This window comes from Diaphorina citri, unplaced genomic scaffold, assembly GCF_000475195.1.
Source record: "Diaphorina citri unplaced genomic scaffold, Diaci psyllid genome assembly version 1.1 scaffold906, whole genome shotgun sequence".
NCBI lineage: Eukaryota > Metazoa > Arthropoda > Insecta > Hemiptera > Psyllidae > Diaphorina > Diaphorina citri.
The window spans coordinates 58,538-73,208 of NW_007378337.1; the positions used below are offsets into that span (position 1 = coordinate 58,538).

A 14,671-nucleotide genomic window follows, 5' to 3' on the forward strand; every position below is an offset into this window, starting at 1 on the left:
GCTGATAGTCTTCTAAACCAGGACAATACAGATTGTGAAACTATACTACAGAGCACTTCCCTATGGTGTTGGATATTTCACTAGGTCACTACAACAGCAACATTCAAGGTGTAAAAAGCTGGTATAGGTAACACCTCTCTTAGAACCAATCCAGTGATTATTCCACTCTAAAATAAAAAAATTGAAATTTTCATGCTATGATGTAGGTACTAGTTTTTTGGTTTTGTATTTATTAAGGTGTGGAACCTGATGCTGATTTATTCACATTTTTTGTTTATTAAATACCTACCTAATTTTGTATGTTTTCCATTTGTTTTTTAGTTATCCAGAACAATTAGAACAAGAGGAAGTTATTGGTGCTAATGGTACCAATGCTTCATTCTCACTCAATTATTTGAACAGTGATTTCAAAGTAAGTGTCCACTTCAAGTTTTTAACAAGTAAGTGTACTATTAAAAATTAAAATTAACTTTTGAAAATCCTTTACCATCTTTATCAGATGGTAAGCTCAATTTTTAAATACAATTTAGCAACCCATTATTATTATTATTATTATTATTTTCCTTTTAAAAGTACATATTTCACATCATATATTTTTTTCCTTTCTTTTTTTGTCCCCTTTTTTAGACCAAGAAATTAGAGCAGCCCATTGTAATAAGTGAGGATGTCCTTCAAACAGCAGAGACCCCAGTACCTTCCATTCCTCACTCTTTGATTACAAATGGAGTTCTTTCAAGTGATGGGTAAGTCTCTTGTGAATAGTTTGGTGTTGGTAGCATGGTAGGATATGTTCATTTGTTCATACATTATATGAGCACTCAAACATGCTTACTTAATATCACCTATGCAAATTTTATTCTTTGTAATTTTGTTCCCATGGTTGTGTGCTAATTAGGTATTTATTTTTATTCTATAGTTATAAAACATATTTGAAATGGAAGAGTTAGTTTTATCAGAGAAATTTTAAGAATATTATATTGTTGTAATGGGTGGAGGCATAATTGACCCTATAGTAATAGTATAGCATGGGTAATTATAATTAGGTACTCATTACTCATCCTGTAGGTAGTATTTGCTCAGCAGATGAATGACTCAATAATAAAAAATGCTGCAAGCTAAAAAAAAAAATCACAGAAACTTCTACTAATGGGAATGGATTTACTGTTAGTCCAATATTCCAATATCATAAGTTATATGAGTAAGTACTAAAATAAAAAAAAATCGTACTAAAATCTCATTTAATTGTTTTTTTTTTAATGATATTTCAATCATCAAATAGAAATTTAATCTATGTATTTTTCTATGATGAGTGATGAGCAATGGTTAAAAAATAAAACTACACAATAGAGGTATCTACCCCTGTTCTATCCATTTTGAAAAATCATACATGAACTCGCAGCTATCTGCAGATCAAAGTCATTTCATTCACATCAATTTTAATTTAAACAGAGAAGAGAGAATTCGTATTGTCACATGGACTTGCCCTCACTCCATTATCACTTGTTATCAGTGATTCATACGCGCGCTGTACTCTCTGTAGTTAGGAACTTCTCGGGAGCCGGGAGCTTTCACTCTTTCAGTATATGACGAGATCTCGCATTCGAACCACGTGCAGTGAATATTCGTAATGAATAACTTGTTATCCGGGAACGTTGTTTTTCGCCATGAAATGTGTGCTACGTGAATTTCTCGTTCTTTGGATACTGTTCGTGTAAGTAATTTTTTTTTTTCTTTCGCCATTTGTGTGTCGTAGGAGGTGGTTAGTATTTATCTGTTGTTGAAGATTTTAAGGAGAAAAAGAAGGATTTTTTTTTCTTAATCATCATTGACAATATTTAACAAGACGTACTTACCTATTGTATTGTCAACATTATCTTTTTTCGTACATTTTGTAATTTTTATTTTTCTTCGTGAGAAACGAAACAAAGTGAATTTTAACTTAATCATCATTGACAATATTTAACAAGACGTACCTATTGTATTGTCAACATTATCTTTTTTCGTACATTTTGTAATTTTTATTTTTCTTCGTGAGAAACGAAACAAAGTGAATTTTAAAAAGAATCAAGTTCTTGGTTCAGATAAAAGAAAAGTTCCCTTCTAGAGTCAGGAAAACGAAAAGGCTTGAGGAAGTATGAACGAGATTAATAACAATTAAAAAAAAAAATCGAATTGAAAAAAGGGCCCCACACCCAAAACTTCTGACATTTTAAACCGATTCAATGAAATTTTCGGCTTTCTCTTGATGGTCCCTTAAAAAAAATCGAATAGACTGGCAAGGTTTTTGCTGATCTCTCCCTTATTTCTTGGACATATTCTTGTACCTACATAAGTTCTATCGACCTAATTTTAAACTCTTGAGTACCTAATTCCAGATCCAATATTTAATTAGGTATCCTACTACATAGTGTCTAGTGTTTCCAGCAAAGCTACTTATTATCTTACTCATCAACTCATGACGTTATAACATAAAGGCTATTCTACAAGGACCCGAGGACATAAGGAAGTTAGTGCGGAACCAATATCCTGTAACGTAACCAATATCTATACATACACATGATTGGTCTACGTACTACCTTTTCGTCCACTATGATGAAACACTTTGAATGTGTTACCTCATGCCTTTTACTTATTCATTGCCTCTTGACCTACAGTTGGTATCAGTACCCACAGATACCGATACATACAGGTCCTCCAGTGTGTCTACCTTGTTGGTACTTTTAACTAAGCATTAGGTAGTAGGTACCATGTTATCTAATACATACTGAGGAGGTCTTGAAAAATTTACCTTATTAAAAAAAAAAAAAAGAAAAATTGTCTATCACTCTCGTGTGGAAAATCCGCTGATTCTTATTACCTAGATTCGTATAAGCTCAACCCACCCTTTAGGGCTGTTTTCCCCTACACCTAAGCCTCAAAGTGGTTCTTATTACCTACATTCAAAATTATTCTTATTAACTACATTCTAAATAATTATGTTATCAGTAAGGCAATACAGCACAAACGCCCCCCGAATTCCTGATCTATTTTTACCTTTTATAATCTATAATTCTATATCGTCCATGTTTATACGTTATTTATTTAGTATTGATGCAATAATGAATTTATTATCAGCCTCTTTTATTTTGATAGTTCTATGCGATAACCTGTAGATTAGATCGCAAGGGGCGTAAACTTTTGGTCCTAGCAATAAGTAATGCGAACTTATTGAATTGTAATGTAAATATTACCCCAGTATCAATAGGCTATTGAACTTGGGATCTCGGGAAGTTACTTTACATCCAATTGTAAAACATCAAGGTGTACCTACCCGATTTACTTAACCCTTTTCATGTGTTTATGTAACAGTGTCTAATGTCTATTTATGTTACTAGCCCACATGTCGATCTAACTTTAGAACTCGCAAGCGCATATACATATCTGCCAAGTATTACAGAACCAGCAACACGTAATACTTAAAACGGTCATGAAAATTCCGAGGCAGAAGAAGAGGCTTTGTGTAGGTTCAAAAAGCGCCTCCATTCATACATTGTTGATTATAAGTGGGAGAATTTATGATCAATACCTATGAAGTTATGGCAAGAAGGGCGCCCCAAAAATGTATGAGCTTCAGGAATAACTAAGGTAGTTTCATTTTCTTTGAGCCTTAAACCTCCTTTGAGCGACCTACTTACTGAGTAAATGGTTAAATTTTTCTCTCTCCAGAACATATCAATAGCATCCTCATTAGAACTTAAAGGGGAATTTTTTACTCCTTCCAAGGAGCTGAACCTATTCCTCTTTCCCTTATATCCCCGGCTGAATAAGTTTTGTGTTCCATTCGGTAATGCATTGTTACACCCTGTATTTTGCCAAGTTTTAAATATCAGGAAAGAAAACTCTAGAACGACACCTAGTGTCTGACAATATCCTCACATGGCTTCTAGAAGTGTCATATCAATCGACACACTTTATATTCAGTTCATTAGTTGTTCCTTACCTAACCTAATGTTCCCATGAACTTGATTCTCTGATATTCGTCGTATTGATGCCGACCTTCAAGCAGAAGGTTGTCGAGTTAAAACTACTCATTTGGTGTACGTTTGTCGTGATAAATGAGGCTGGTGATATTTGTCCATTTCATCTATTTATTTTTTCTTATTTGCAAAAAAAAAAAAAAAAAAAAAAAAAAACCTTTTTAAAAAAATTGGAAATAAATGGGCCTTCTTTTTGGGGCGAAATATAAGCGCTGCACGGCTTTAGGAAGATAGGTAACTATTATTTTTAATTTCTATATACTTTTCAAATTAGGTCACTGAAGTTGACCAACGTTGGGCGAGCATTCTCCAGGTCAGAGAAAAGTTGGAGCCCCTCCCATTGTAGCATGATACGAGTAGTAACTTAAATCCTCTTTGTTCTAACGTTCCTCTTGGTCTATTCTGAACTCCTGAAGCGTATAATGACGTTGCTTTGTTTCAAAAACGTCCTCCGTAATCCTATATGTATGTTATACGATAGGGAACTTACCGTACAGTGGTAGACGTAAGATATCTACGCGGAAATTATTCTGTGGTCGCATGGTCTGTGGCTTACTTGTCTGGATACGGGCGTCAAGGCCCGTTCCCACTTGTCGTGAGTTTCATCCGATTTTTTCCAAATGTCCTGTAGGCAATGTAATTTAAATGTGAGTGTTTCCTCTAACACACACAGGACACGATTTTTTGCGAACGACACAAAATATCTTTCTAGGCAATGTAATTCAAATGGGAGTGTTCCCTCTACACGCGACACGATTTTTTTTCCGAACGACAGGTGTGAACGGGCCTTATACTTGTCTGGATACGGGCGTTATTTGCAAAAAGTATTTCGATATTCTCAATTTTTTAACTTTGGGTATTCCTTGTGACAATATCCATTTCTCGTTTTACTGGATATTGTTGATTATCAACTTATCATTCTGAGTAGAGCCTGTCTGGTTATTTTGGAAGCGCGCCTGCCTTATAAGCGCTAGGTCGCGGGACTCGTGGGTAAAACTTTATCTTGAACCGAGAAGGTTCGCTCTTGGAACTGCTAGCTTTCTTCTATCCTCTCTTGCTTCTCCCTTAGTTTTCGGGACGATAACTTCGTTTTTGGGACGAAGACTTCGGTTGTTACAGTTCCTTCTGAAAACTATTTGGAAAACGGAAGAAGAAGAAACAACAAGCAAAGCAAACAATAATTGGCCTAATGAGACCTTTAGTCCTTAGCCGACAGTATGAATAATCTAATTCTAATCCTAACTAAACCACAACACATGACACATCACACTAACGTGTCTACACATACGAACCACTGAAAATTCGTCACGTTTTAGCTGCACATGAAAATTTCGCAAGCATGACATCGGGCGTTATTTGCAAAAAGTATTTCGATATTCTCAATTTTTTGACTTTGGGTATTCCTTGTGACAATATCCATTTCTCGTTTTACTGGATATTGTTGATTATCAATTTATCATTCTGAGTAGAGCCTGTCTGGTTATTTTGGAAGCGCGCCTACCTTATAAGCGCTAGGTCGCGGGACTCGTGGGTAAAGCTTTATCTTGAACCGAGAAGGTTCGCTCTTGGAACTGCTAGCTTTCTTCTATCCTCTCTTGCTTCTCCCTTCGTTTTCGGGAGGATAATTTCGTTTTTGGGACGAAGACTTGTTACAGTTCCTTCTGAAAACTATTTGGAAAACGGAAGAAGAAAAAACAACAAGCAAAGCAAACAATAATTAGCCTAATGAGACCTTCAGTCCTTAGCCGACAGTATGAATAATCTAATTCTAATCCTAACTAAACCACAACACATGACACTGACACATCACACTAACGTGTCTACACATACGAACCACTGAAAATTCGTCACGTTTTAGCTGCACATGAAAATTTCGCAAGCATGACAGAATTCAACATACGTATCAATTGTTATGTATTGCTCAGATGAGGCTACGTGTCAACAGATAACAAATCTATTTCATTCAAATGAAAACAAATAATGTCTATTTATATGATTTATATCTGTCCCTTTTGGACCTGTGGACCGTATTTCATTTAAATAATCTAAGCTGACATACCTGAAATGGTGAAAACTTTTACTGCTGCAAGCTAGAAAATTCGCAGTGAATTTCCCTTGAGAATCTTAAAATACATACCTACTTTATTCTAAACATTTCTGACATCTTATCTCTCTCTTCTCTTCCTATTTCCTCCTCTTTAGTCATTCATTTTCTTGTTTCAATGTTGAGATAACCGGATAACAAATTGAACCACTAGCTTATTACTTGTATCGATCTCGTAGATTACAAACGAAGTCTTGACATTGCTCAATTAACTAAAAACTAACTAGCATACCATGATACCATCTTTATCCTCTTACGAGTATATCTTATTACTCTTATTTTTAATTGATTTATAGGAGCTAGAATAGTAGAATACCAAATATCCAGTCTGAACTTAGTCTATCTGCACTATCTTATATTGAGCAGATGTCATTTTAATTAGGTTCAAGATATTTCTTAGCATGCTCTAAGAAGTCTTCCATTATGAGGTACCTTATGATTGCCATTATTAGGTACTGATAAGTGACTTATGATTATTACTTTATTTGTCAATTATGTCTCTAATTACCACCAATTCACTATGCCACGTAACTTTCCTGTTTCATACATTTCCTGCTTGAACAAAATACGAAGTAAAAAGAAAGATTATACTGTATTGTGAAAGTGTTGAACAATATCTAATGTCAATGTACTTTTTTTATGAAATTTAATCTTTTTGTTATGACTTGATGACGAAGACTGATGCTGATGACATATTACAGACATAAAGTAAAAACCGACATTGTTTTTTTTTTTTTTTACTTTCTATTTCAATACTTGGCAATGAAAAGTTCAGTTTATTTATAGTATTAAAAAGTATTCTAATCGACGTCAAGTCTCGTATAACCTTTGTATCATTGTATGCTCTTATTATAGTAGGTATCTCTAACATTTTGTATGCCATTAATACATAATATACATTAGTTTTTTGCTGAAGCAAAGGACTCTTTAGTCTCATTCGAGCAGTATAAAGAAGCACTAATGTTCCTGCTTTCCAACGCAACGGTAGGTAGGACCTTTGTGTACCCTAACACTCATAGGATAGGGGCTCCTAAATGTTCCTGTGGGGATGGGATATTTAGTGCTTTAAGGCTTTAAGGTGAGTCCCTGAATAACGTCCATTGATTGGTCAAATGGATTAGGTATACCACCTACTCACTGAATTCACTTCTCATTTAATGCCCTTAATAAGTACAACAATGTTTATCATGTTGGGGTAGGTATAGTTTTCTCTGAACTTTAATACAATTAATTATCTCATGTAAGTTTTCACTTGGAAGCCAGACAATAGACAATGAGCACGCAAAATTAGGATAATCTGACATCACGGTAGCGATGGATGGTAAAGAAATTTAGAATGCAACTTCTGCAAAAACTACTAAGTACCTATTTAAAAAGAAGAGAAGAAGATGTTGGAAAGAGGACTGCAAAGACAAAAGTTGAAGGAAGAAGAGATGGAAGAATAATTGTTTTTATCACAACCAAAAACTGACTGGAAGAGGCTGGCGAAAAACGCCCACCCCACTTGGGTGGGAAAAGGTGTAGAAGATCAAGACAAAAATGGGTGATTATCCGATTTTTGCCAAATTGTTACAGTCGCGTCCTTGGACCATACCGGGATAGCATACCAAATTTCATTTCTCTACGACAAACCGTTCTTGGGATATTTTGTTCACAACTTTCTATTTTTTCCCATTTAAACCTGTAGTACGTACGTACGTACGTTCGTACGTACGTACGTTACGTACGTACGTACGTTACGTACAGACCATGGGCTAAAAATCACTTTTTTGACATCAGGGGATCCCAAAACGGATATTTCCAACCATTTCCCGATTTTGAAAATTTGGACCGATTGCAATACTTTCATTACTAGTATAGCTCCGCTATACTGTAGTAATAGAAAGTAAAAACAACTGCCATCATTTTCTTCTCGTCCATTTCATCTTAACTCCTACAGCATTAATAGCACTATTCAAATAATCAATGTCTTGTCTCGTTATCTCGTCCAAAAAGTGGAAAAGTCGTCTTCCTTCTTCTTCCCCTCGCTCCTCAGTACATTCGAATGTCAGCCTTTATGTCAAGTCTATTGATTGCGCCTTGATATTGCAATGTCTTGGATTGCGGCCAAAGTTTGTCTCTATTGCGGCAAAGATGCAGCGCTCAGTACATTGGAAACGGAGCGGGTCATTTTACGAAGGTTTTCTCCTCCCGTGAAAACTTTTACTGCTGCAAGCTAGAAAATTCGCAGTGAATTTCCCTTGAGAATCTTAAAATACATACCTACTTTATTCTAAACATTTCTGACATCTTATCTCTCTCTTCTCTTCCTATTTCCTCCTCTTTAGTCATTCATTTTCTTGTTTCAATGTTGAGATAACCGGATAACAAATTGAACCACTAGCTTATTACTTGTATCGATCTCGTAGATTACAAACGAAGTCTTGACATTGCTCAATTAACTAAAAACTAACTAGCATACCATGATACCATCTTTATCCTCTTACGAGTATATCTTATTACTCTTATTTTTAATTGATTTATAGGAGCTAGAATAGTAGAATACCAAATATCCAGTCTGAACTTAGTCTATCTGCACTATCTTATATTGAGCAGATGTCATTTTAATTAGGTTCAAGATATTTCTTAGCATGCTCTAAGAAGTCTTCCATTATGAGGTACCTTATGATTGCCATTATTAGGTACTGATAAGTGACTTATGATTATTACTTTATTTGTCAATTATGTCTCTAATTACCACCAATTCACTATGCCACGTAACTTTCCTGTTTCATACATTTCCTGCTTGAACAAAATACGAAGTAAAAAGAAAGATTATACTGTATTGTGAAAGTGTTGAACAATATCTAATGTCAATGTACTTTTTTTATGAAATTTAATCTTTTTGTTATGACTTGATGACGAAGACTGATGCTGATGACATATTACAGACATAAAGTAAAAACCGACATTGTTTTTTTTTTTTTTTACTTTTACTTTCTATTTCAATACTTAGCAATGAAAAGTTCAGTTTATTTATATTATATTAAAAAGTATTCTAATCGACGTCATAGTCTCATATAACCTTTGTATCATTGTATGCTCTTATTATAGTAGGTATCTCTAACCTTTTGTATGCCATTAATACATAGTATACATTAGTTTTTTGCTGAAGCAAGGGACTCTTTAGTCCCATTCGAGCAGTATAAAGAAGCATTAATGTTCCTGCTTTCCAACGGAACGGTAGGTAGGACCTTTGTGTACCCTAACACTCATAGGATGGGCAAGGAAACATAATTGTAAACTTTACCTATAAAATATATAAAACATTGTTTGGACTGCGGGATTACAAGGACTTCTCAGTCTTATTCTGGCAGGATAATCAAGGTAAATTCTATTATATTCATATGCAGGTAACACAGAACAAAACATACAAGTTAATCATGTGTGCAGTTGTACACTATGCCTATGCAGTAAACAATTATCAACACGTTATGCAAATAGAACAGACAAGATAATTTCATCTGTCAATGTGGCATCCGCATCCATGTGTAGAAAAGTCTATAAAACAAATACTGATGGCAATGGGTGATAATGGCCTTCAATCAAATAAAGTACTTGTAGGCGCATGATATATGAAGAATTCAACCGTTATTGTTTTCCTTCTTTTGAATTGCATACTTAATGACAACAAATGTCCTGTAGGCAATGTAATTTAAGTAAGAGTGTTTCCATTACACTCCAATTTATAGGCACATATTTTTGGTACATTACAACATTTAGGCCCCTAAATTTTCTTACGGGGGTGGAACTACTATACCTTTAGGGGCTCCTAAATGTCCCTGTGGGAGTGGGATATTTAGTGCTTTAAGGTGAGTCCCTGAATAATGTTCATTGATTGGTCAGATGGATTAGGTATACCACCTACTCACTGAATTCACTTCTCATTTAATGCCCGCTAATAAGTACAACAATGTTTATCATGTTGGGGTAGTTTTCTCTGAACTTTAATACAATTATCTCATGTAAGTTTTCACTTGGAAGCCAGACAATAGACAATGAGCACGCAAAATTAGGATAATCTGACGTCACGGTAGCGATGTCCGGATGGTAAAGGAATTTAGAATGCAACTTCTGCAAAAACTACTAGGTACCTATTTAAAAAGAAGAGAAGAAGATGTTGGAAAGAGGACTGCAAAGACAAAAGATGAAGGAAGAAGAGATGGAAGAATAATTGTTTTTATCACAACCAAAAACTGACTTGAAGAGGCTGGCGAAAAACGCCCACCCCACTTGGGTGGGAAAAGGTGTAGAAGAAGATAAAAAAAAAAATCTGGTGTGAACATCACACGACTTTCTATTACATTAAGTCGGACAGTTCTAAAAGTTTCACCATTCGATTCCGCGAAATTCAACATACGTACCTATCCATTGTTATATATTGCTCAGATGAGGCTACGTGTCAACAGATAACAAATCTATTTCATTCAAATGAAAACAAATGTCTATTTATATGATTTATATCTGTCCCTTTTGGACCTGTGGACCGTATTTCATTTAAATAATCTAAGCTGACATACCTGAAATGATTTCAAAATTTTACCACAAATTATAATTTGTTTATTTTTTCCTGTTGGAAAATTTTCTTTCGATTTTTTTTTTCATCAGCCATTATTTTCGTCACTTGGAAAAATGACTAGCGGAATATAAAAGGTATCTAATCGTTGTTTAGTTTAAAATACGTTGTTCTACAAGTTTTAGTTGTTGTTTATCATAAAGAGAACTAGTAAACAAAATGATGAATGCGTAGATACATCTAACGAGATGTTGTGAAACTCTGTTTTAATTCAAATGATGTGCTACTGCTCTGTGAAATCTATTTATAGTATTTGTAAACAATACTTGTCCTCTGATTAATAATAAGTTGATCCGTCTAGTTCTACTAACGATGCGTAATTGAGCAACTTCTATAGAAGTCGAACGTAGTTATAACGAGATCTACGTCGTTGTAATATGGGAACTACCCATGGTACTCTACTCTAGGAAAACCGCATAACCTACCATGGTACTATGATTACTTGACGTGTACTGTAGAGACCTGCGCATAAAGGCTGATTTACACTAGGCCACCACACAGCACCGATCACTGACACACACACTTTTGAACGACTCAGAGTAAGTAGGGTATTTGACTCATTTGCAATTGGCATGACGTTCCGTTTATTACGGCCGCACTCAGCTCTGTTAAACAATGAATTTAGCAACAGGGTATACTCGGAACTGTATCCTTTGTTTTACACCTATTTTGTACCAAATACATAAGACCTTGTTTAGACTGCGGGAGTAAAGGGACTTTTCAGTCTCATTCTGGCAGTATACGAGTATACAGTGTATATTTCTTTGTTTCTACCTCTACATTTCATATCTACTCCATGTTTCAGACTGTCTGAGACGGGTCAGGTGCCCGTCGTGGTCACTCTATTGGACTCTGGCTCCGGAGATCTCACCCAGAGTGCCTCCCACGTCCTTCAACATGACCTTGAGCTCATCAAGAACAAAACCCGCAGCCTCCCCAAGCTAACAGTCCCGCCTCATAACGACTCAGCCACCCTTCTCTCGGAGCCCGGGGACAATGTTCTCTCTACGGCGTTACCCGTGGCATCCCAGCCAGTGCCTCCGCCTGGCGGAGAGAACAGCACTGCCGGGGCGGGGCAGAGAGCTAACGAGTCCACGGTGCAAACACCGTCCTCCGAAGATATACCGTCGTTCCGCGAGTGGACACAGAAACAGTTGGCCGAGGCGGAGAAAAAGAGGAGAACAACACTGCCGGGGCGGGGCAGAGAGCTAATGAGTCCACGGTGCAAACACCGTCCTCCGAAGATATACCGTCGTTCCGCGAGTGGACACAGAAACAGTTGGCCGAGGCGGAGAAAAAGAAAGGTGAGTGCGAGCAGAAGGTTTTGAGGCATTGAGTGCGAGCAGCTCTTGAAGATTTGAGGCTTTTTTTTTTCTTTTTAGAGAGGGGGGAATCTTCAAAAAACGCCCATTGCAAAAAAAAACCTATGCAATGGGGAGTATATCATTGATGTCCAGATACCAGGACATCCAGACCCACTAAAACCCAACCTCACCCTCTTCCCATGAGGCCCCTGGAACCAGAACTTTCTGTCTTTAAAGTTCTTTGTTCTAGTACAGAGAAATCATTGAGAAAAAAGGGTTTCCACGGATGTCCTAGTAGGCTCCAAAACAAGTTTGCTTCGTATATCAATCATTTTTGCCGAACCGATAGAAATTGACATGGGAAGAAACTGTAGAGTGCTAACGGCACTTTACGTATCACGCTATCAACTAGGTGGCAGGAGTGAAGTTTCAACATTTTCATTCCTCATTCCACTGCGTGTAACGAGAGAAAACGACAATTTATTGTTTTCCTTCTTTTGAATTGCATATTTAATGACAACAAATGTCCTGTAGGCAATGTAATTTAAGTAAGAGTGTTCCCATTACACTCCGATTTATAGGCACATATTTTTGGTACATTACAACATTTAGGCCCCTAAATTTTCTTACGGGGGTAGAACTACTACCTTTAGGGGCTCCTGCCATCATTTTCTTCTCGTCCATTTCATCTTAACTCCTACAGCATTAATAGCACTATTCAAATAATCAATGTCTTGTCTCGTTATCTCGTCCAAAAAGTGGAAAAGTCGTCTTCCTTCTTCTTCCCCTCGCTCCTCAGTACATTCGAATGTCAGCCTTTATGTCAAGTCTATTGATTGCGCCTTGATATTGCAATGTCTTGGATTGCGGCCAAAGTTTGTCTCTATTGCGGCAAAGATGCAGCGCTCAGTACATTGGAAACGGAGCGGGTCATTTTACGAAGGTTTTCTCCTCCCCTGAAAACTTTTACTGCGGCAAGCTAGAAAATTCGCAGTGAATTTCCCTTGAGAATCTTGAAATACATACCTACTTTATTCTAAACATTTCTGACATCTTATCTCTCTCTTCTCTCCCTATTTCCTCCTCTTTAGTCATTCATTTTCTTGTTTCAATGTTGAGATAACCGGATAACAAATTGAACCTCTAGCTTATTACTTGTACCGATCTCGTAGATTACAAACGAAGTCTTGACATTGCTCAATTAACTAAAAACTAACTAGCATACCATGATACCATCTTACGACAAGTTCATCCAATTTGAGCCCGACCTTGATGAAATGACATGCTAAAGCTGCGAACCCATACAATGCCATGTTGGGAAACTTGCAGTCTCAACGTATAATTTTAATGCAATTCACTTACCTCAGTGGTGTAGTAGTTAACGCGTTGGACTTCTCTGGAGGTTGGTGGATCGAATCCAAGTCAAGTCATAAAATTTATCTATGTGTAGGCTTGCCAAATATCCAAAATGTCGATTCGGGACGCGAATCCGCGAACATAATTGCCAAATCCGCGAACATAATCGCAAAGTAGTAGGCTCCAAAACAAGTTTGCTTTGTATATCAATCATTTTTGCCGAACCGATAGAAATTGACACGGGAAGAAACTGTAGAGTGCTAACGGCACTTAACGTATCACGCTATCAACTAGGTGGCAGGAGTGAAGTTTCAACATTTTCATTCCTCATTCCACTGCGTGTAACGAGAGAAAACGACAAGTTTATCCAATTTGAGCCCGACCTTGATGAAATGACATGCTAAAGCTGCGAACCCATACAATGCCATGTTAGGAAACTTACAGTCTCAACGTATAATTTTAATGCAATTCACTTACCTCAGTGGTGTAGTGGTTAACGCGTTGGACTTCTCTGGAGGTTGGTGGATCGAATCCAAGTCAAGTCATAAAATTTATCTAGGTGTATTGACTGGGGAACGATATTCATGACACGTACAAATTGTTCATAGGACTTTCTTGAACTTACTGTATAGTATGTATACTAAGGGTAAAAACATATAGAGAGCGTCAGAGCTTTTTTCAATCTTGTTATTTCATATAATAGCAGTTATAGCGCTGTCCATACCAAACGCTCTGACCTTTTACGCTCTCTGTATGTTCCTACCCTAACACAATAGAAAACTCCTTATCTAATGCAATTATATTGTATTGACTCTTGCATCAAATGCAATGCAAGACTGTGGGAGTAAAGGGACTTTTCAGTCTCATTATGGATAAACAAGGTATATTCTATCCTATTCGTATTGGTTCCAGGTGAAAATCTAACCGTTCTGGCCCCCGTGATATCGAATGTGAAAATTCGTTCCAAGAACTACGCCTCCCCGGATTGTGGGGCCAAAATAGTCGGCTCCAACGCGGAGGCCAAGAGTCCAAACTCTGTCCTGTCGCCTTCTAGAGATGAATATATCCTGAGTCCTTGTACGTCCAAGATTTGGTTTGCTGTGGAACTATGTGAGTCAATTCAAGCCAAGAAGGTAAGTATTTAAGTTTGAGGGACATGTGGTAACGCGCTTTCCTGCCATGCAGAAGGTCCCGGGTTCGTTTCTAACCATCGACAAAAATTTTGTACTCGTTTTTCGATAGGAAATATTTCAACGGGTTACTTTCTAGTGTTCTC

General features: G+C 36.8%; 1 protein-coding gene across 1 annotated transcript in view; it reads left to right on the plus strand.

Moving 5' to 3' along the window:
• The window catches only part of LOC103512976 (SUN domain-containing ossification factor), a 37,043-nt gene that overhangs the window by 570 nt on the left and 21,802 nt on the right, over positions 1-14,671 (plus strand). Inside the window, exons 2-5 of the mRNA XM_026826294.1 lie at positions 322-412; positions 628-743; positions 11,541-11,854; positions 11,980-12,039. Coding sequence (XP_026682095.1) covers positions 322-412; positions 628-743; positions 11,541-11,854; positions 11,980-12,039 — 581 coding nt within the window. The remainder of the gene's footprint in view (positions 1-321; positions 413-627; positions 744-11,540; positions 11,855-11,979; positions 12,040-14,671) is intronic.